We start from the raw sequence: 23,814 nt of genomic DNA, 5'->3' as shown, positions 1-23,814 counted from the left end.
TAAAAGGCCAATTTAAGTTATTGAAGAGAGTGATTCTATTTAAATTAATCTGTTTCTTTAACATGTAGATGATTTAAGAAGCAAATTCCTATTGAAAAGGGTATAAACATTCATTGGGGGCAAATTTCAATGTCTGACTGCCTGATGTTGTTTAGGGACTTTATCTGTATTTCAAAGGTTGGTGTTCCAGATAGATTAGCCAGCTGAAGAGAGAAGCCTGTGCCCTGATGCCCTTGCGAGATACCCTACACAGCTGGTGCAGCTGGCATCTGCTATTGGGTCATCAGTCCCTGACAGCCACCTGGGGCGTTCCCACATCTCCGTGGTTTTCTTTTCTCTAGGCTCACTTTTCTTATTTTCATTTCTCATTTCCCAGCAAGGTTACAACAATATTTAACTAGCCTTTTCTCTCAGATGAGTCCCTCAAATTCCTCCCATATTTGGTGCCAGATGAAACCTTCTAAAGTACAAATCTTGATCAAATGAAGATATGTGCATGGGTATCTACACACACAGCAATTTATATGGGTATACACATATCCATGCTTATGTGTACATACACATACATATATGTACATAGAAATGTATAAAAAATATACATACATATATGTGTGGGTACAAACATACATATATACTTAAAACTAGATGAATATAAATAAGTATTACATTAATTATGTACAGTTGGTAGAATTATAAGTCTTTGATTAATACTTTTTCTTTATGCTTTTTTGTATTTTCTAAGTGATTGGCATTTGCTGCTCATTAACCTTATAATATAAAAAAAATTTCTTAGTAATGTAGAGAAATTTTTTTTAAAAATGTTTTAATGTTTATTTATTTTTGAGAGAGAGAGAGCATGAACAGGGAAGGGGCAGGGCGGGGGGGGGGGGGGGGGAGGACAGAGGATCTGAAATGGGCTCTTTGCTGACAGCAGCGAGCCCGATGCGGGGCTTGAACTCACAAACAATGAAACCGTGACCGGAGCCGAATTGGACGCTCAATCAACTGAGCCTCCTAGCCACGCCTAATGTAGAGGAATAGTTAATGAAATTGAAAAATGTTGATAGAGTTGTTAATTTTTAAATATTTGTAAAATAATATATATAGTATAAGCCCATGTATCTGTGTAAAATGTATATTTTATATAAATGAATGGTATGTGTGTGCTAGTACTGACTACTTTGGGAGATGAGACCTTGAGTGATCTTTACTTTTCTTTGTATTTAGTGATATTTTCAATAATTTCTATAGCGATATATTCAGTCGTGGTAGTCTCCCCACGAAGTGTGAGTCTCTACGGCAAGGATGCACAGCTATGCTAGAAGGTATAGCAAAGCCATCTGATGCTTTTCCTAAAACTAGTAACATTTTCTTGATCTCTAGAGTATTAGTTCTGCCATGCCTAAAAAGTAGTGCTTTGGCAACATCATTCTTTCACTCTGAGATAAGTTTGCTTCATTTCATCAAGGATCTAAAGTCCCTGTAGTATTCTGCCAACCAAATAGCTTTGGAGCCTATTATCTACAATTAACTTTCCTCCAAAAAGCCTGCAAATGGAGGCTCCTTCATTAGGCTGAAAAACAGGAGATGGGGATCCAAATATTACACTGGGTAAACCCATGACTCTAGTACCAAAATAGAATGCAGTAGGGCACGGTTCATTATTAAACAACCTGCTAGCTGGTCAAATACTCACATGCTGCTGAACCCAGACTAGGAAACAAATGACACTTCTAAATAGGCAATGAAGTCTTTAATTAGGATACATAAGCTTATTTTGTACATATTTTGTACCCATTTTATATTGTCTCTGCCCTCAAATCTGAAAATCTCTTAGAAGAAAGAACTGGTTAATATATACTACAATCAATACAGTAAGTGTAAAGGAAAAGGGTTATGATGGCAATACTGGAGCACAGGCAAAGAAGAGTTAGCCCAGCAGGGAGGAGAAGGCAGGGTAGCTCATTAAATAAGTGATTGAGCTGATTCTTCAACGTTAAGTGGGTGTTAGGCAGAAAGAGTATGGCGTAAGGAGTGGGATTTACAGGCGGAGTTAGGAAGATGTAGAAAACACAGAGATGAGAGACACCATTGCACCTTGGATGGGGGAAGAGTAAAGCTGGGTGAACAGAAGTATGGAATATAGAATTTTATGCTGATGGTACTCTAGAATCACTGAATGGTAATAGGCAAAGACAGGACATGGTCAAATATATATATTCTATGAAGATAATTCTCTGGACAATCTGAGAGACTGAAGGAGGGGAACACCATTTAGATGACTGTAATAACCTAGGTGAGAAATATTGACTATTGGAAAATATAAAGAGGGATATATTTAAGTGATAATAGGGAGCAAAAATTGATTTGTTGATAAAATGGAAAGCCAAAAATAGAGGAGAGGGAAGACTTTAGAATTATCCCTAGGATGGCAGGATCAATCACTCATAAGAAATATAAGAGGGGAAAACAAGGGCAAGTGGAAAGTTAAGCTCCTTTCTGGTTAAGCTCCTTTCTGGTTGTGTGGAGTTTGAGGAGCCAATAAAGCATGCAGGTAGAGAAACCTCATCAGGAATAGGTACCCAGTAGGAGAGAGATTTGGGTTGTAGCTCTAAATTTTGGAATCACAGAGATGGACACTCAAGACATGGGAATGAAAAAGCTGGCCCAGGTACACTGTGTGGAATGAAAAGAGATCTTGAGATGCAACTTTTTTTTTATTTTTATTTTTTTAGATTTATTTACTTTTGAGAGACAGAGAGAGACAGAGTGCAAGTTGGGGAGGAGCAGAGAATGAGATACAGAATCTGAAGGAGGCTCCAGGCTCCAAGCTGTCAGCACAGAGCCCGATGGGGGGCTTAAACTCAGAGACCATGAGATCATGACCTGAACCGAAGTTGGATGTTGAACCGACTGAGCCACCCAGGTGCCCTAAGATGCTACTATTAATATAAGGTAGCAAATGAGGAAGAATTGTCCATGGAAGGGCCTAAAAAGGAGCATTCAGATTGGTAAGATGAATATCAAGAGAGAATAAGTCAGGAAAAGAAAAAGAGAAATTCCAAAGGCGGAAGAGTCAATGGTCTGAATGCTGCAGTGACATAAAGGCCACGATGTGTGATTAGTGTTTGGCAACAAAAAAGTCATCTATAACCTCAGTGAGTAGTTTCAGTGGAGTAGTGAATATGAAAGCTGGTATTGCAGTAGATTAATGCACTATTAGATGCACTTACAGAAGAAAAGAATGTAGAGACAAGTATAGATCATTTTCTCAAAAAGCCTGGCTATAAAGAGAAGAAAAAAGGCGGAATAGGTTCGAGAAATGTCAAACGAACCCAGAGAGAGTTCTTTTCACTTCTTAAGATGAGAAACACTTGATTGTCTTGATGTGAAGGAGAAAAGATTCTACCTCAGCGAAATAAATAAAAGAGAAATAGAAAGGTGGGGGGACGGGAATCTTTGCATGTACCTTACTATTATAATTTCAAGTCTTGCTTCATCTTGACTTAAACTATGTATTCATTCTTCTACTTCTATGCTTTAGCATAGAGCCTAGGTTACAGTAATAATTCTAGTATTTGTTGAGTGAATAAGTGGGTAAAAGAATTTATAGGAGTAAAGAAAGTAATAACAGACAATATTGAAAATGAGAAGGTACAAATTGAGAGAATTATAATTGGATGGCTTATTTCCTCTGTGGAGTAATATGTAGGTCATCTGCTGAAGGCAAGAGAAGAAGACCACAGGAAAATGATTAGACTTAACACCAAAAAAAAAAAAAAAAATCCCCAAATAATCTGATTAAAATGAGTGGAGGACTTGAATAGACATTTTTCCAAAGAAGACATAGATGGTCACCAGACACATGAAAAGATGTTCAACGACACTCATCATCAGGAAAATGCAAATCAAAACCACAGTGAAACATCACCTTACCCCTATCAGAATGGCGAGTATCAAAATGACATGAAATAATAAGTGTTGGTAAGGATAAGGAGAAGAAAGAAAAGAACCCTTTTGCACTTTGTTTGGAGGAATGTAAATTGGTGCAGTCCTTATAGAAAACAGTATGGAGGATCCTCAAAAAATTAAAAATAGAAATACTGTATGATAGTGTTAATTCCACTACTGGGTATTTACCCAAAGAAAACAAAAACACTACAATGTTTACTGCAGTACTATATACACTAGCCAAGAATGGAAGCAGCCCAAGTATCCACTGAATGATGAATTGATAAAGATGATACGGTGATGATGGTGTGTATGTGTGTGTGTTTATATATATAATGGAATATTACTCAGCCATATACAAGAATGAGATCTTGCAATTAGAGACAACATGGAAAAACCTAGGTGGTATTATGCTAAGTAAAATAAGTCAGACAGAGAAAGACTAATACCATATGATTTCACCTATATGTGGAATCTAAAACAAAACAAAACAAAACTCAAAAAAATAGACAAAGCAGAAACAGACCCATAAACACAAAATACAAATAGGTGGTTGCCAGAAGGAGGGGGTTAGGAGGATGGGCAAAATGGGTGAAGGGGAGGTATAAGCTTCCAGTTAGAAAATGAATAAATTGCAGGAACAAAAGGTAGAGCATAGGGACTATAGTCAGTGGTATTGTAATAGTGTTGTATAGTGACAGATGGTAGCTACACTTGTGGTGAGCATAGCATAACATAGAGCTGTTGTATCACTGTGTTGTACGCATAAAACTAGTATAATATTGCATGTCAACTATACTTAAATAAACTAAATTTTAAAAAAGATAAAACTCCACTTTTAATAGAAAAAAAGAATGATTAAAGATACAGTTACTGTCATGAAATGAGAAGGGAGTTGACTGAGATACAGAGAAGTCGTGCCAGGCAGTGCAGACGAATTCAGCTGAGACTACAAATCACGCATATGTAATAGCACCTGGGTTGGTGCAGGGAAAATGTGCAAGAGAGTTTTTTTTTTTTTAATTGGCAACAGGATATTGATTAGATAAAGAATGTAAATAAACCAGGAAGGGACTCCAATTTGGAGACAATAAAGGAAACTGATGTTCTTTCCAAGCCGTTTTCTCCCAAGATAGGGGAAAATGAAGGAGCCAAGATGATAGAGTTGTGGTCAGAGAGTAGCATATTAAATTTTACAGAAGGAACAACTCTAGTGAGGACAAACCACAGGTCATAGCCCTGGATGTAAGGCGATAAAGTATAATCGAAGTAAAGGTTACTAGAGATGACAAATTTAAGGAACTGTGAGGCCAGAGGGACAAATGGCTTATCATGTGGACTTTGAGGTCACTTAGGACGATGGCAGGACACAGGAGATGACGGCCAGCCAGCTGCTAAGATCTTCAGTGGTAGATGGTAGCTGATAGCAATGTTACATGGGAACAGATGGTAGATAATGATAGATGGGTGAACGGCAGATAACTATGGTGAAGTAGGCTGGAAGGTGACAGCCAAAAGGAAATGGTCTCAAAAGACTTAAAAAAAAAAAAAAAAAGGCAGAAACACGGTTTAGATGGGACAGTGGAGAGCTGAGATTTTGCAAACCCATCTTCCACTGCCTGTGGTATCAGGAGCATAAGAGATGAATGCTCTTCCAGTCAAATTGCTTGAGGGAAACTCATTATTTGGGGGATAGAACTGGATTACAAAGAAGGCAGAAAATGCAGGGCACCTGGGTGGCTTAGTTGGATAAGTGTCCGAATCTTGATTTTAGCTCAGGTCATGATCTCACAGTTCGTGAATTCGAGTCCTGCATCAGGCTCCTCCTAATAATGCAGAGCCTGCTTGGGATTCTCTTTCCCTTTCTCTCTGCCCCTCCCCTGCTCATACCATCTCTCTCAAAATAAATAAATAAACTTAAAAACAAAAAGGCAGGCAGACAATGAAGGAGTTATAAATCCTTCATGCAAGATCATTCAACTGACACATGTGGATCCCATAACATGGCTGTCCTGGTATTAAGGACAATCAGCAAGTCACATTCACCATTATATGGTAAATGTCCTGCTATGCACTGCTATACCTCTACAGTCTTTTTGGAACAAAAAGAACCAGCCCTGTCAGGTGCAAAATCTAAGACATAATTTAACAGGTCTTAATATTTCTAAAATTCAGAAGATTATGGTTAAAACATAATGAAGCAGTCTCTGTAGGCAAACATTAGAATTCTTTCTCGTTCTGCATTCACTGGTAGGGTTGGACATAAATCTTTTTTTTTTGTTTTTTAATTTATTTTTCAGAGAGAGTGTGCATGTGCACAGAAAGGGCAGAGAGAGAGGAAGAGAAAGAATCCCAAGCAGGCTCAGCACTGTCAGTGCAGAGCCCAACATGGCGCTCGTTCCCACAAACTGTGAAATCATGACCTGAGCCAAAATTTTGAGTCCTATGCTTAATGGACTGAGCCACCCAGGCACTCCAGTATTGGACAGTAATCTTCAAACTTCTTGTTGCTCCTTCATTATTCCCTCAAATCCTTTTCTTATATGGCCTGATAGAGACCACTATTTTTCTCTGACATGTCAAAGTTAAACAAGTTGGGATTGAAATCCTTATGTGCTTAAAAACAGCTGTTTTCCATAAATGATACATATTTTTAAAATACTCTGGAAAACCTTTCCCTCCTACTATACATGGGGTAAAAGGATAAAAGGTTTTCTGTGATCTCTAGAAAGCTATTCTTTGAGATGAGCTTGAAACACCGTACTGCCCTTCCTCAGGCTGTCTGTGGTCTTCATGATGATACTAATTATTTCCTTGGCTATCATGAATCAGCTGTTTTTGTCTTTTATGACTTTTATGGGACCTTTAGAAGAGAAGTATGCTTACCTGACCCACTCTTGTTAGTTCAGGACAGGCTTCTTAGAGTAGTAAGTGATCACGCTGGGACCTGAAGCAACAGAAAGCATGCACATTCAGGAGACTGGAGACTGAAAGGAGTTTAGTGTGCTTGGACCTTGGAGGACACAGTAAGGAATGAAAAAAAACTGGAGATATGAGTAGGAGCTTCATAAGCCATAGTAGGAATATAGTTTGCATAATCCCCTGAAGGAATGGCAGAGGGATCAGCAGGAGCTTCTACTGATTTCCTCTTCTTCCATTCAGTGGCTATTGTGGACTATGAAGCTCAGAGAGAGAGAGAGAGAGAGTACAGTTTTACCTACATAGCTCTGCACCCACATGCACATGCATACCCAATCCACTCACTCTCCCAAGCTTCAAGACACCTAAGTCTTCTATCATTATTAGGGAAGAAATAAAGAACTGAGTCTGCCATCAGCTGGGAGGTCCAATTATATCATCTGTAGGAGAGGTCTGTAGGGAACTTGGTTTATAGGTTCTGTATAATCTGTCCTTGGTGGGGTCCAGGTATGTGATAAGAATTGAGAAGCTACACAGTTGGGAAGCTGGAGAAGGAAAAGTATAATGTTAAAAATTTGATTTAGTCATTTAAAAAATACAGTGATGCCTATCTATAGACAATAGGGACTCTTTTAATTGACTTTCAATTAGGATACTGACACTGATAAATGGAAGACGGAAAAGTTTATGTTCATTCTGTTAGTAGGTTGCCCTGAGTCCAAGTGCTATTTGCTTACCTGATGCTATTTTGCTCCTCCTGGAAAGCTCAGTGTGGCCAGGAGACAAGACCATGTTCAGAAGGCAATGTTAGATGAACAACTGTAAGAAGCCATTCCTTGTTTTCTTCCTGCCCACCCTCCTAACTGAGTCAGACACTTTTATTTCAGCCATGAGATTACAGAGTAGACAAATGTATTCTAGAGGGAGCTTTATGGCATTATATTATTGTTCACAGGCAAATTCAAGTCATACCCAATCCCAATAGTCACCAGTGCAAGTCACTAAATACTTAAACAACTTTTGGGTGACTTTCAAATAAATAGCAGAAAGACAAGGATTTTATTTACAAAGTTAAAGTGGTTTGAACCTGAGATATATCTAAAAGTTTATTATTACTGTTGGAATTTCTTTCTCAGAGAATGAGGAGAGAAAGAAGATTTACTGAGGACTTGATGACTACCAGTTGCTCGGGTGTGTGTTTTATATAATTTGCTCAGACAACCCCATGTATTAGGTATTATTATTATTATCTTCATTTATAAATGAGGAAACTGAGGCTTAAACAGATTGAGTACTCTCATCAAGGTCCTTTATAGTATTGGGTATTATAGGCAGTACCGAAATCCAAATCATTTTGTCTCTAAAATATATCTTTATTTTACTGTACCATATTTCTATTCCAGTGACCACGTACATCTATTTTTCTAATCTACAAAGATATATCAGATCCATCATTCATGGCCTTCTAAATTCTCAAATGACCATAAATAGTGAATTACCTGAGAGACTAGTCCTTGGCTTTAGAGTAACCATGAAGTTTTCTACTGTTCTCAAGTTGAAAGTATCCCAAATGATGAGGTTTTCAGTACCTTTGACAAAAGGGAGAAAAACAAAGTTGAGGTAATCAACTTTTTTTTTTTTCATAAAGCTAGTTACAAATGTAAAAGACTTCTAGTACTCTAAAATTACAATCTCTCTCCCTCAACACCCACTCTTCCTCTTTTGGTCTCTGTGTTCTGATGTCTTTCTCTCTTTTAATGAAATAATGGAACTAGTAGAAGTTAGTTTGCTTTTTAACATGCTTACTTGATCAATTAATAAGTGGGCAAGTCCACTGAAAGAGTGTATCCAATGAATATAATCAAAATTAAAAACTTAGTTCTGTTCCCCAATTTCCTGTTTAAATGTGTTAGTTATGTCCTTCCTCTAACTGTGAGTGAAATTTTGGGCATGCTCTGTAGCTTCTCTATTGACCTTTAGTTAATAAGAGGCTCTCTGGTCACATTCACCCACAATAATAGTCTCTTTTTAGTATGTAGTAAGTTCAGGTTAGTTAATAATCAAAACTCTGATCTTCATAGTAAGTTAATGTGTTTCCTCCACCAGTTCAGTCCTGCTCCAGACTGAAAGCCTACAGTGGGGAAAGGGAGAAAATCGTGACCTCCTTGTTTTTTTACCTTTTTAGCTGTCCTCCATGGTGTCGTCCTAAAACATATTGAGTTTTAGCTTCTGATTGCACCAGGATTGGGGATGAGAGGGAATAAAATAAAGGAATGGTTTTAATTAATGGCATAGCTGACATCTAGCTTTTGTTTTCTCTGCCCATGGCAGATGTTTGAAACTAATTCTTTCTCTTATGCAAGTTTTCATGTAATCTAGCTACATTACTACCTCTTAAAAATTTTCTTGGTGGCCTATCACCATTCAAGACCAAAACAAAAATCTAGTGAGTACCTACTCTGTGTCATGCACTGTACCAGGATATTTACCAACCCAAAAGCACAATGCAAAAGAACATATTAGTAAAATAAATAAATCTTCAGTCTCAATATCATATTAAGTTTAACTTTTTATTTATATTTGGTCATAAAGTCTTACTTTACAAGGTAATTGCTATTGTAAAAAAGGGATAGGTCATTAATAATCTCATTTCCCAGATGTTATTTGATACATATTTTAAGTTATGTTACCTTCAGTGCACTTTGAACTTATAAGCAGAAAACCTATTTTCAAAGAGTCTGTATTCTAGTTCTTGAAGTAAATCTGCTCATAGATTGTACTTTAAGATGGAGTAGGTATTGTTTATCATGTTTTACAGTTGACTCCTGAGCAACATGGGCATCAGGGGCACCAATCACCCTCATGCAGTCAAAAATTCTTGTGTAACCTTAGATTCCTCAAAATTTAAGCATTAATAGTCTACTGTTGGCTGGAAGTCTTACTGACAACATAAACAGTCAATTAACTCATATTTTGTATGTCGCATGTGCTATATACTGTATTCTTACACAATTCTTATTTCTCTAATAAGCTAGAGAAAATACTTTAAAAATTGTAAGGAAGAGAAAATACATGTATAATACTGTGTTGTATTTATTGAAAAAATCCTTATATTAATACTGTGTTGTATTTATTGAAAAAATCCTTATATAAGTGGATCTGTATAGTTTAAACTCATGTTGTTCAAGGGTCAACTATAATTCAGTTGAATTTCAGGAGAGGAAGTAAGAAATGTATAGAAAGATAAACTATGATGGCTTGCCATTAGTGTAGTTAGGTGACCTTTTAAACTTTAAACTTCCACATCACAGTATGAAGTTGGTTCTGAGATAAGAAATAGAATAAATTGTCTCCTAAGGACAGACCTGAATCTCTGATTGCCTAGAGGCTGACTCAACAGGAGATCATGGCTTTTGATGGGACTTGGAAGATAGACCGGAATGAGAACTATGACAAGTTCATGGAAAAAATGGGTAAGGACTTAATTCTTTAGTGGCTTGTTATTTTGTTCCTCACAGATACTTTCCTTTCTAATTCTTTCTAAGCCTCAGGGTTTAGGGAATGGCTTTTATTCTGGTGGTGAGGATCCAGAATGTATGATGGTTCAGAGTAGGGAAAACAATATCCTCACTTCTTATATTAGGAAGACTATATTCTCTCACTAGTAAAAGCAAAGAGTTCCCTGAAACAAAGTGATTCAGGTGTGTTTCATCCACTCTTTAACTACTGATTGTGCCTATATCATTGAAAACTGATATATTTTTTTTCTTTTTGCATAGAGAATAAGAAAGGGCAGCATGTAATGAAAACTTCAAAACTTTGAAACACTGAATTCTAGAAAATAGATAAACAAAGATCATATAGTAAAGCAATGGGGAAAAAAGTTCTATCAAAACTCACAGTTCTAAATAAGTTAGACTTAATTCTCATTTCCTCTGACATGTAAAATTTGTGGGAATAATCTCATGATTCCATGTGGTTTATGTGTGGGTTTTAGCTAACTTTAATATCTATTCCAATACTCTGGCAGCCCATACACTGCACAAGATATACAAACAAATTTGATTCATTCCTCAAAAATAAAATCTGCATCTATTATATCCTATAGTTCCAGAATTCCATGTTGAAATTTATAGAATTTGCACATTCTTAAACTAATGAATTTGACTGTAATATTTGCCAATTTTTTCATTTTTTGTGGCAGTCAGAAATGCTACAAAAAGCAAAAAGAATTATGAAGTTCAAAATTTAAAAGCCATTATGGAAAGTGAAAAAACATTTTTAAAATGCTGTTTATGCAGAATTAAAGTTCTTTATAAATATATGAACATATTTAATGTTTCATTTGACATTTCTGGAATTTAGTTTCCTTAACACTAAAGCAAAGTTTGATAACTGTATTAAAATTATTCAGTTCTAAGATTCTACAATTCTAGTTTTCATTTAATTTTTCTTAAGTTTTAGAAAACTTGAATCACTACATTTGATCTAAGCTTGAACCTTTCCTGCAAGAGGCATTTTGAATGTTCTTGTGCAAAGGCAATGCTATCAGGCTTTCCTGCCTCAAAATGTACATAAACAAATAAATAAAACAGAACTTGTTGAAATGAACACTTTCTATGGCATTTTGACTTCTTCCCAACATCTTTTGCTTTGCAGGTATTAATGTGGTGAAAAGGAAGCTTGCAGCTCATGACAATTTGAAACTGACAATTACACAAGAAGGAAATAAATTCACGGTCAAGGAATCAAGCAATTTCCGTAGCATTGAAATTGTTTTTGAGCTTGGTGTCACTTTTAATTACAGCCTAGCTGATGGAACTGAACTCACTGTAAGAAACTTTTTATAAGCAATGTGTTCTTGATTTTTCTACACAATACTGAAATAATCTACTTTCTGTCATTGGATGGTTTTATTTAAGTCTCCTTCATTTATTGAAGCAGCCAATAGTTTATCCACATTATATCTTGCACAAATTTGCAGAATATTTAAATGTAACATTTTTATTTTCATACACATTTGTAAATAGTCTGGATAGAACAATAAGAATTAGAAAAACATCCTTCAGATGATTTGTTATTCATAAAGAAAACTAAAGCTCAGTGTTTTCAACTTATTATATACCTGATAGCAATAAAAAACCTTTAGATTTATGTAACTTAAATATAATAGTAATTTAATAAGTATACCAAAATAATAAAATAAATGAATAAATTAGTAAATGGATGAATGACAAAATGGAAAAGTCTAATGCTACACTGTAGGTCATTGGGAATATACCTTTTAATGTTTAAGATTAAAAATTTTAGGGAATCATATTTTCAACTGATTTTTTACAAACATTTTTGTCCTCAGGATTTTCTAGTTAAATTATATGTTTGTAATGACAAATTGTCAAATATTTTATCAGTTGCAATCATTTTTATTTATTATTTATTGTTTATTTCTTAAAGGTTTTATTTTTAAATAATCTCTACACCCAACTTGGACCTCGAACCCACAACCCAAGATCAAGAGTTGCATGCTCCATGGACTGAGGCAGCCAGGCACCCCTTGTGGCCAGTTTTAAATTATTGCAATTATAAAATTAAAACAAACACAGGGTTGTGAGGATCTCCATGAAACTAACTTGAAATATGACTAAATTTAGGACACTCTTTGTAACATGAAAGATTTAAAAAAGAAAACTGCTGCTCAGCTACCTTAAAACTTAGCATTTGGAAACACCTGAGTGAGACAAGCATAATGGTTACCAGCACATACTCTAGAGCTCCAGAAACCTATCCTGAATCCTGGCTCTGTGAGTTTAGGTGAAGTACTATGCCTTGGTTTTCTCAACCATAAAATGGAGATAATAATATCTACTTCATAAGGTCATTGTAAAGACTGAAAGAGTAGATATATAATATTCAGAACAGAGGCACCTGGGTTTCTCAGTAGGTGAGGCATCCAACTCTTGATTTGAGCTCAGGTCATGATCTCACTGTTTATGAGTTTGAGTCCTGTGCTGTCAGCATAGAGCCTATTTGGGATTCTCTGCATCTCCCTCTATCTCAAAAATAAACAAACATTTAAAAATAAACAAAAAATGCCCAGAAAAACCTACCTTAGAACAGTGTCTGACATATTTAAGACCCTAAAAAATATTATTTGTTGTTATTACAATGTAAAAATTATTTTTTATATTATTATTATCATCATTTTACATATGTAGGGTGCTTGGAACCTAGAGGGAAATAAACTTGTTGGAAAATTCAAGCGTATAGACAATGGATGTGAACTGAATACTGTCCGAGAAATTATAGGTGGTGAACTGGCCCAGGTGAGTTGTAAAAATATTTCTTGAAGACAAAAATAATTACATAACAATAATTTTATATTTGTGATTGCTGAGTTGTAGCTTCAACAAATAAACTATTACTTTTCTCATAAATCTTTCTTATTTTAAAGACATAGATATTTTCTGATGCCTATTTATTGAAGAGAGCTTATATATATGTCAAATATATCAATAACTATTTTAACTAAAAATGTAAGTGACTAAAAACCAAAAAAATGTGTTTTTAAGTGGGTATATCCTATATTAGGATAAAATGTCACTATCAAAGCTAAGAAAAAAATACTATAATCATTTCAAAGCTATAATAATACTAATATTTTTCTTAATATAGCCTTAAATATTAATGGCAAATTTCTCTATGTTTGTTAACACCTTTCAGACTTATGTATATGAAGGAGTAGAGGCCAAGAGGATCTTCAAAAAGGAATGAGCTTTGTTTTTGGAGCACAGCCCAGAACACAAATTGAATAGATAATTTATATTGTATTAAAACTCTTTTCCTTGCCCTGATTAGTCCTTTTGTAAACATAATGAGCGACTTACATTTCTAGTGTTGCCAATGCAAAAGAAGCAAAAGCTAATTAGGATTTAATTTGTTTTACATTCTCTAAAATGTACATTTATTGCTGAACTGGTGTAGGAAAACAATCTGTGACATGTTTTAAAACAAATGAATAAACTGTGTTCCCAAATTGCTTTATAAGTGGCTTTTCCTTAAAAAGAAGGGAGGGAGGAGGGCCATCTGGGTGGCTTAGCAGGTTAAGCATCCAACTCTTCCTTTCAACTCAGGTCATGATTTCATGGTTCGTGAATTCAAGTCCCACAGCAAGCCCATGTTGACAGTGTGGAGCCTGCTTGGGATTCTCTCCCTCTCCCTATCTCTGTTCCTCCCCTGCTTGTTCTCTCTCTTTCTCTCAAAATAAATAAATAAAACATTTTTTAAAATTTTAAATAAAGATTTAAAAAATGACAAAATAAATACATAAATAAAATTATGTAATATATGCATTGATAGACTATATGGAGTTTTCCCCCCCCACATTTGGTAAACTAAAACATAGTCTGCATGGGGGTCTTTAAAATCTGACACTGGTTGTGATTTTTCAGCAGAAACTTTGCAGACCAAAAGGGAGTGGCAGGACATATTTAAAGCACTGAAAGGGGAAATTTTACAACCAAGAATACTCTACCCAGCAAGGTTATCATTCAGAATTAAAGGAGAAATAAAGAGTTTCCCAGAGAAGCAAGAGCTAAAAGAGGTCATCATCACTAAACCAGCTGTACAAGAACTGTTAAAGGATCTTCTTTAAGTGGAAAAGAAAAGTCCATAATTAGAAATAGAATATATGGAAGAAAAAATCCCCATGGTAAAGCAAATACATGATCAAGAAAGTGAATCTGCTACTTTAAAAGCTGATATGAAAGTTAAAAAACAAAAATAGTAAAAACATCTATAACTATGTAAGTAGTTTAAAAATACACAAAATAAAAAGTAAAATATGACGTCAAACACATAAAACATGGGGAAGGGGTTAAAATGTAGTGCTTTTAGATTCACTTGAACTTAAGTGACTACCAATTTAAAAAAGACTGCTATATAAATAGATCAATATAGAAAAACCTCATGGTAACCACAAACCTAAAACCTACAATAGATACACAGGAAATAAAGAGAAAAGAGCCAAATATAACACTAAAGAAAACCATCAAACCCCAGGGGAAAAGACAAAGAAAGGAAAAAAAAACAGAAGAACTACAAAAACAACCAGAAAACAATTAACATGGCAATAAGTACATACCTATCAACAATTACTTTAAATATAAATGGACTAAATGTTCCAATAAAAAGACATAGGTTGGCTGAATGGATAAAAATAGAAGATCACCTATAGGGTGGCTACAAGAAATTCACCATATTTATTTTTTTAATGTTTACTTACTTTTTTTTTTCTAAAATATTTTTATTTATTTCTAGGAGAGAGAGAGAGAGAGACAGCGTGAGCAGGGTAGGGTCAAAGAGAGAGGGAGTCACAGACTGAAACAGGCTCCAGGCTCTGAGCTGGCAGTCAGCACAGAGCCCGATGCGGGGCTCGAACCCACGAACCGCGAGATCATGACCTGAGCGAAAGTCGGACGCTTAACCGACTAAGCCACTCAGGCGCCCCTAATGTTTACTTATTTTTGAGAGAGAAAGAATGAGTGGCAGAAGAACAGAGAGAGAGGGGGACAAGAAGATCTGAAGCAGGCTCTGTGCTGACAGTAGATAGCCTAATGTGGGGCTTGAACTCACAAACCCTGAGATCATGACCTGAGCCAAAGTCAGAGGCTTGACCAACTGAGCCACCCAGGCGCCCTGAGCCTCGCTCTATCTAAAGAAACACACAGGCTGAAAGTGAAGAGATGGAAAAAGATATTACATACAGAAAGAAAGAAAAGAAAGTTAGAGTAGCAATACTCACATCTAATAGACTTTAAAACAAAGATTGTCACAAAAGACTAAAAAGGACATTATATAGTAACAAAGGAGTCAATCCAAGAATCAACTAATTTGTAAATATTAATGCATCTAACATTGGAGCACCTAAATATATAAGGAAAATATTAACAAACATAGAGAAATTGACAATAATACAATAATAGTAGGGGATTTGAACACCCCACTTACATCAATAGATAGATCATCCAGGCCAAAAGGAAAAAAAAATCAGTAAGGAAACAATGGCCTGAAACAACACACTAGACTAGATGGACTTTACAGATATATACAGAACAGTTCATCTAAAAGCTACAGAATACACATTATTTCCAAGTATACATGGAATATTCTCCATGATCAACCGCAGGTTAGGCCACAAAACAAATCAAGAAGATGAAAATCATATCAAGCATCTTTTCTGGCCATCACAGAAACTAGAAATCGATTACAAGAAAAAAACTGGAAAAAACACCAACATGTGTAGACTAAATGGGTCAATGAAGAAATTAATATGGGTTTTTAAAAACACCGTAAAAATGCAAACACAATGTTTCAAAACAGTTCTAAGCAAAAGGGCAAAAACAGTTCTAAGAAGGATGTTCATAGCAATACAGGCCTGCCTCAAGAAACAAACAAAAATGCATATAAACAATCTAACCTTACACCTAAATAAACAAGAAAAAAACCAAAAATAACAAAATCCAAAGTTAGTAGAAAGAAGGAAATAATAAAGTTCAGAGTAGACAAGAATGAAATAGAAACCAGGGGAAAAAAATAGAAAAGACCAATGAAACTAAAAGCTGGTTCTTTGAAAAAATAAGTAAAACCAATAAACTTCTAGCTAGTTTCATCAAAAAAAAAAAAAAAGACAGAGGGCCCAAATAAAATCAAACGAAAGAGAAGCTATAACTGACACCATGGAAATCTAAAGGATCCCAAAAGAATACTATAAACAATTATAAATCAACAAAATGGAAAACCTAGAAGAAATGGATAAATTCCTTGAAACACACAACCTTCCAGGACCAAATCACAAATAGAAAATCTGAATGGACTCTTTATAAGTAATGAAATTGAATCAGTAATTTAAAAACCCCCAACAACAAAAGTCCAGGAACAGACACTGTTACAGGTAAGTTCTACCAGACATTTAAAAAAGAGTTCATACCTCTCCTTCTCAAATTATTCCAAAAAATTGAAGAGGAAGGAATGCTTCCAAACTAATTTTACAAGGGTAGCATTACCCAATACTGAAACCAGACACCACAAAAGAAGAAAATTACAGGCCCATATTCCTGAAGGACACATATGCAAAAATCCTCAACAAAACACTAGCAAAGTAAATTCAACAATACATTAAAAGGAACTTATACCACAATTAAGTGGGCTTTATTTCAGGGATGTAAGAATGGTTCAACTTCCGGGGCACCTGGGTGGCTCCGTCTGTTGAACATCCGACTTCGGCTCAGGTCATGATCTCACGGTTCGTGGGTCGAGCCCCACATTGGGCTCTGTGATGACAACTAGCTCAGAGCCTGGAGCCTGTTTCAGATTCTGTGTCTCCCTTTCTCTCTGACCCTCCCCTGCTCATGCTGTCTCTATCTCTCTCTCAAAAATAAATAAAATATTAAAAAAAAAAAGAATGGTTCAACTTCCATAGATCAATCAACATGATATACCACATTAACAAAACAAAGCATAAAATTCATATGATCATCTCAATAGATGCAGAGAAAGCATTTGACAAAATTCAGTGTCCATTTATGATAAAAACTCTTGAAGTGGGTGTAGAAGAAATGTATCTCAACCTGTAAAGGCCATATATGACTAATCCACAGCTAACATGATACTCAAGAGAGAAAAGCTGAAAGTTTTTTCTCTAATATCAGGAAAAAATCAAGGATGCCTACTCTCACAACTTTTATACAACACAATATTGAGAATCCTAGTCACTGCAATTAGGCCAGGAAAAGAAATAAAAGGCATCTAAATTGGAAAGAAAGAGGGGTGCCTGGGTGGCTCAGTTAGTTAAGCATCTGACTTTGGCTTAGGTCAAGATCTTGCAGTTTGTGGGTTCAAGCCCCGCATCATGCTCTGTGGCTGACAGCTGCTTCAGATTCTGTGTCTCCCTCTCTTTGCTTGCCCCAAGTCATGCTTTCTTTCTCTGCCTCTCTCTCTCAATCTCAAAAGTGAAAATAAATAAATAAATAAATAAATAAATAAATAATAGTAAAGAAAGAAGTAAAACTGTCGCTATTTACAGATGACATGATAGTATATACATAAAATCCTAAATACTATTGGAGCTAATAAATGAATTTAGTATACTTGCAGAATACAAAATTAATATACAGAAATTGGTTGCATCTCTATACACTAATAACAAGCTATCAGAAAGGGAAATAAAGAAAATAATTGCATCAAAAAGAATAAAATACCTAGGAATAAATTTAACCAAATAGGTGAAAGACCTGTACTCTGAAAACTATGACACTGATGAAAGAAACTGAAGTGACACAAACAAATGAAAAGACATACAGTGCTCAAAGACTGGAAGAATTAATATTATTTAAATGTCCATACTAGCCAAAGAAATCTACAGATTCAAAGCAATCCCCAGGAAAAATGCCTTTGAATTTTTCATACAACTAAAACAAAATATCCTAAAATTTGTTTGAAACCACAAAGACTCCAAATAGCCAAAGCAATCTTGAGAAAGGAAAACAAAGCTGGAAGTATCATGCTCCCTGATTTCAAATTATACTACAAAGCTGTAGTAATCAAAAGAATATGGTGCTGCCATAAAAACAGACACACAGATTAATGGAATAATATAGAGAGTCCAGAAATAAACTGATGCTTATATGGTCAAGTAATTTATGACAAAGAGGTCAAGAACATAAAATGGGGAAACGAGAGTCTCATCGATAAATGCTGTTGGGAAAACTGGATAGCTGCATCCAAAAGAATGAACCTGGACCACTATCTCACATCATGTATGAAAGATCTGAACGCAAGACCTGAAGCCATAAAACTCTTAGAAGAAAATACAGGCATAAACCCTTTAACATCAGTCTTAGAAATTTTTTTTGACTAGTCTCCTCAGGCAAAAGTAACAAGAGCCAAAATAAATAAATGGGTTATATCAAAGTGAAAAGCAAAGAGAAGGAAACCAACAACAAAATGAAAAAGCAACCTATTTAATGGGAGATTTCTGTAATCAGACATCTGAGAAAGGGTTAACATTCAAAATATATAGAACTTACACAACCTAATATAAAAAAAAAACAAACCCTGTTTTAAAAATGGGAAGAGAACTTGAATAGACATTTTTCCAGGGAAGACTTACAGATGTCTGATAGTCATATGAAACGATGCTCAACATCAGAGAAATGCAAATCAAAACCACAATTTTACTTCACAACTGTCAGATTGGTTATTATTAAAAAGACAAAAAATAAGTGTTAGCAAAGATGTAGAGAAAAGAAAAACAACATACATTGTTGATGGGAATGTAAATTGGTGCAGCTACTATAGAAAACAGCATGGAGGTTCCCCTCAAAAATTAAAAGCAGAACTACCATATGATCCAGCAATTCCACTTTGTGGTATTTATCCAAAGTAAACAAAAACACCAATTTGAAGGGATATTTACACTTCCATGTTCACTGCAGCATTACTTTCAATTACCAAGATATGGAAACAATCAAACAACCTATTAATAGATGAATGGATAAGGAAGATACACACACACACACACACACACACACACACACACACACACACACACTGGAATATTACTCAGCGATAAAAAAAAGAATGAAATCTTATCATTTGTGACATGGATGGGCCGAGAGGGTAGTATGCTAAATGAAATAAGTCAGACAGAGGAAGACAAATACCATATGATTTCACTTAGATGTTCAATCTAAGAAATTAACAAACAAACATATAAAACAAACAGGAACAGTCATGGATACAGGAAATAAACTGTTGGTTACCAGAGTGGGAAAGTATTGAGGGATGGACAATGTAGGTAAAGAGAATTAAGAGGTATTTATCCAAATATATCCAATATATATATCCAAGTTATAAAGTAAATGTCTTAAGAATGTAATGTACAGAAATGAAATACATTCAATAATACTGTAATAATTTTGTATGGTGTAAGTAACTAGACTTATGGGGATCATTTCATAATGTACAAAAATATGGCATCACTATGATGTATACCTTAAAATAACAGGACATTGTATACCAATTATACCTCAACAAAAATAAATCTTACACTGGTTGTAAATATTTTCCTTAGAATCATCCATTATTATAAAAATAATATACATTCAAATAGAACTCAGAAGAAAAGCAATTGCAAAATGAATATTTCCATAGACCTATAATCCAGAGATTATCACCATTCTGATTTTGATAGATATCCTCCTAGTCCCCTTCTCTGAGTGTAGATATGTATATTTCCCCATAAATATCACTCAGAATAATATAATAGGACATAAATGATGTACTATGTCAAAGAATTAAATTATATTTTTTACACTAGTGATTCTCAGACCTGGCTAAGAATCAGAACCACCAAAGAAACGTAAATTTTTTTGCATTCTTTCTTTTCTACTTTTTTAATGTTTATTTATTTTGAGAGAGAGAGAGAGCATGAGAAGGGGAGGCACAAAGAGAGAGGGAGAGAGAGAGAGAATCCCAAGCAGGCTTCATGCTTCCAGTTCAGGCTCTGGGTCCAGGATAGAATGCAAATGAGAAGAGGTTTTGTGGGAATCAGAAGGGGAGGAAGGTTACTACCAATGGATACTTCAAACTGTTTCTTTACCTTCTCCAACTACTTGCTTTCTCTGAACTGTAGTATAAGACTGCCATCTACTGGTCAATGACACAAACTCTTTCAAAGACTTTCAAAAAGTCTTTATATTTCAGTGTCCAAAGGATGACCCAAAATGGTTTAACATATTCTGCAGTTTAAAACAATAATTATTAAGTCTTCCCCAGTTACGACTTCCAAACTAAAGTAATAACAAATACCTGTCCACCTGAACAATCCCTTATATCTGCTTTTCTTTATTCAACAAAAAACAATTTTTAAAAAGCACTATATGCCAAGCATCAAATGTTCAATGATAAACACCCATCAGTAGAGATATTTAGGTCATTAAGAGCTTCATCGAATGAATTCAAATTTTTAGGATCATCTTCTGTCTAAATCATAACACCTAGAATACCATCATCATCTTTAAAACTGAGTGGTCATGTAGGGATAAAGTTACACTTTTATATTCAGTGTATGCTAATATGCAAGATGGTGTATATCTATGACCTTCAGGCCAAATGACCTACATTCAGGCTATTGGGGAAAGAAGACATTACTGTAGAATTGACTGGGGGAAAAAATGGTAAGCAAGTCAGTGGCAGAAGATGAAGAAAGTTAGGGGACGTCGAGCAAATTAATAGCCACCAATAAAAAATTGTTCCAGGGAGGTTCTCATTATAGAATATCTACCCCCACTATGAATTCTATCAGAATGAAGGGTTACCAGAAGCACTCCCTTCTATAATATGTAGATTAACATAAAGGAAAAAGGGAATTTAGCATGATGTATAAATTTGTCAAGTTACCAAGTTGTATACCTGAAACTAATGTAGCACTGTGTGTCATCTGTACTCAAAATATTTTTTTTAAAGGGAACTTAAATACCTGTACAATAATTGCTGGTGACGGCTGCTGTTAAGGGAGAAGAATAACAGAAATCTGAAATCTGGAGGAAGTTCTCCCCAGATCTCAGCTCAGTTTAAGCCCACATCACTCAGACTACAGGGGTATAACTGGTTATTTTCAAACAATTCTTATACACTCATTACACTTACTGGAGAAAATATCTGAAAACCAAAGAAAGACTCTGTTTCCTTACTCAAAAACAAACAAAAGTCCAGGGCCTGGTTGAACCTGGCTGGCTCAGTCAGAAGAGTATGTGACTCTTGATCTTGGGGTCTTAAGTTTGAGCCCCACGTTGGGTGTGGAGATTATAAAATATAATTAAAACAAACAAACAAAAAAACCCCAGAAGTCCTTTTGGTTAAGGAGTTTATGCTTAATGCCATTTCTTGGTTTGCTTTAGATAATTTTTTTATATAGTATATCAAGATTAACAAGGGTATCAAAGGACATAAACATGACACAGAACTTCTCTTCAACACATCCTTACAACAGGAAAACCTGAGTGAAGATGGAGCTTATTTCATGCTCCCAATCCCCACTGGCTGTTCGTTCTGTGATTCAATAGCACAATGTGCTCACCAATATCATTATTCTGTTTTCAGTTTGTTTGACTGTCTCCTCTAGTCTGCGAGGTTTAGGAGGGCTAGGATAGAGAGTTATATCTACACCCCACCATACCTCTTTAGCACAAAGTAAACATGAATAATTGTAGTTGAATGAATAAATGGAGCATGCTGAAAAGCCTCAGCCTCAGCAAGCCAGCCGTCACCATCCTATATTCTGATAACATATGTAGGGAAGCTCTACTGAGGGAATCAGTTCTAGTTATTCTTTATATCCATATAACCTTATTCTGAACCAGGTCACCAGTGCCCTGGCCATTTGATTAGGCCAGCTGATGCAAGGACAGTCAATCTATAATACTTGAGAGCAGCCTATGAGAATTTTGTCCAAGATCAATAATACTAATTAATTAAACCAGTTAGAGTCTCTCTTGGAAATTTGACTTCAGTACATGGAAAAAGTCATCAGCTAGTAATGATGGGCAAAAGGTCAAAGGCACAGAGGAAAAGGCAGAGAACAGAGGCCATGAGGCAAAAGGGGTCATGACTGAGTTCTGATAAAAAACTGGATAGAAGAAAAGAATCTGCAATAGTAGGTTTTTAGAGGTAGAAATAATGAATTCTTGCTTCTGGTGGATAAAAGTATAACTTGTTCACCATAGCATCCTTGGATCCTGGGTGGCCAAAGATACATATTTCTTTAACCAAATATGAATTAAGCACCTACTATGTGACAAATATGATATGAGTTTCAGTGGTGAACAATACAAATCTATTTTGTTCCCATGGAGCTTTGAATCTAGCTTAGAAGCTTAGAACCTAGAGGTAGAATACGGACACTGAACAAGTAAAAACAACTGTGATATGTGTTACAAAGAAGTAGTGTAGACTCTCATAGAAACATGCAATATCTTAGATTATATTTTCCATTGGCCTCTTTTTTCCTAAGATGCCTGATTATATAGGCTTTCCTGAATTCATAGAGGCCTAACATGCATTTCAAATTCTTTTCATTTGTAACGATACATGAAAATGCTACTTCCCAGGGCCTACAAAATCTTCAAAATACAAATTTCCTCCAAAATACAAAGAAGAAACTGTAAAATCTAAACAAATGTTTTGCCCACAGAACACATTCAGACACAGTTCAATGCAACTCTTACTACCACTACAAGTTAACACATATGGTGTTTATAATATGCTAGTTGTTGTTTAAAGAGCTTTATAAAAATCAGCTCACATCAATCCTCACAACAATTCTATACAATAAGAACTTGTATTACTATCCTCATCTTATAAAAGAAGAAACTGAGGCAAAGAACAGTTATATAACTTGGCCAAGGTTAACAGCCAGTAAGTGGTGGTACCAGGATTTGAACCTATGCAGTCTGGTTCTAGAGTCTATAGGTTCTGAAGTCCAGATTCAGTTTAATTTGATGTGATAATGTAGGCAAATTTTCTTCCAAAATATCATTCAGCAAATATTTATTGAGCATTTATTATATGTGGGTGCTGATCTAGCTGTTAGAGATACAACAGTGAACAACAATGACAAGAAAACCCAAAAATCCCTGTCTTCATGGAGGGGATACAGATAATATACAAGAAGTAAAATATATGGTGTATTAGATGGCATAAATGCTACAGAGAATAAAGCCAGGAAGAGGGATAAAGAGGAGTGCCAGGGGTGAGATTTTAAATAGGGTGTTCAAGGACATAACCTGAGTAGGTTATGTTTGAGCAATAACCTGAAAGAAGTGAGAGTATGTGTCATTCTAAGTGTGCCTTGTATGATAATTAGGTAGAGTAAGAGCCTTGGGTTTG

At 35.3% G+C, this 23,814-nt stretch overlaps 1 protein-coding gene and 1 long non-coding RNA gene across 2 annotated transcripts in view; one reads left to right on the top strand and one right to left on the bottom strand.

Annotated features, from left to right (window-relative positions):
- The window catches only part of LOC120246344, a 28,113-nt gene extending 19,658 nt beyond the window's left edge, over window positions 1–8,455 (bottom strand). Inside the window, exons 1-2 of the long non-coding RNA XR_005532021.1 lie at window positions 8,370–8,455; window positions 6,838–6,898 (exon numbers count right to left, since the gene is read on the bottom strand). This is a non-coding gene — a long non-coding RNA (uncharacterized LOC120246344). The remainder of the gene's footprint in view (window positions 1–6,837; window positions 6,899–8,369) is intronic.
- Window positions 8,456–10,276: 1,821 nt separating this feature from the next.
- FABP2 (fatty acid binding protein 2) lies at window positions 10,277–13,641 on the top strand. The gene is made up of 4 exons (XM_039253806.1): window positions 10,277–10,343; window positions 11,530–11,702; window positions 13,086–13,193; window positions 13,591–13,641. Exons 1-4 carry the CDS (start codon window positions 10,277–10,279, stop codon window positions 13,639–13,641), a joined length of 399 nt encoding a protein of 132 aa, XP_039109737.1.
- Window positions 13,642–23,814: the final 10,173 nt, after the last annotated feature.

The sequence above is a fragment of the Hyaena hyaena genome, unplaced genomic scaffold, assembly GCF_003009895.1.
Source record: "Hyaena hyaena isolate Hyena2069 unplaced genomic scaffold, ASM300989v1 scaffold_466, whole genome shotgun sequence".
Taxonomy (NCBI): domain Eukaryota; kingdom Metazoa; phylum Chordata; class Mammalia; order Carnivora; family Hyaenidae; genus Hyaena; species Hyaena hyaena.
This window is presented reverse-complemented; position numbering and strand designations above follow the sequence as displayed.

Excerpts from the sequence above, each read along its gene's own strand:
- FABP2 (XM_039253806.1), top strand. The coding sequence starts at position 10,277 with ATGGCTTTTGATGGGACTTGGAAGATAGACCGGAATGAGAACTATGAC. Across the intron at positions 10,344-11,529 it reads CAAGTTCATGGAAAAAATGG|GTATTAATGTGGTGAAAAGG; the intron begins GTAAGGACTTAA and ends TTTGCTTTGCAG. Across the intron at positions 13,194-13,590 it reads TAGGTGGTGAACTGGCCCAG|ACTTATGTATATGAAGGAGT; the intron begins GTGAGTTGTAAA and ends AACACCTTTCAG.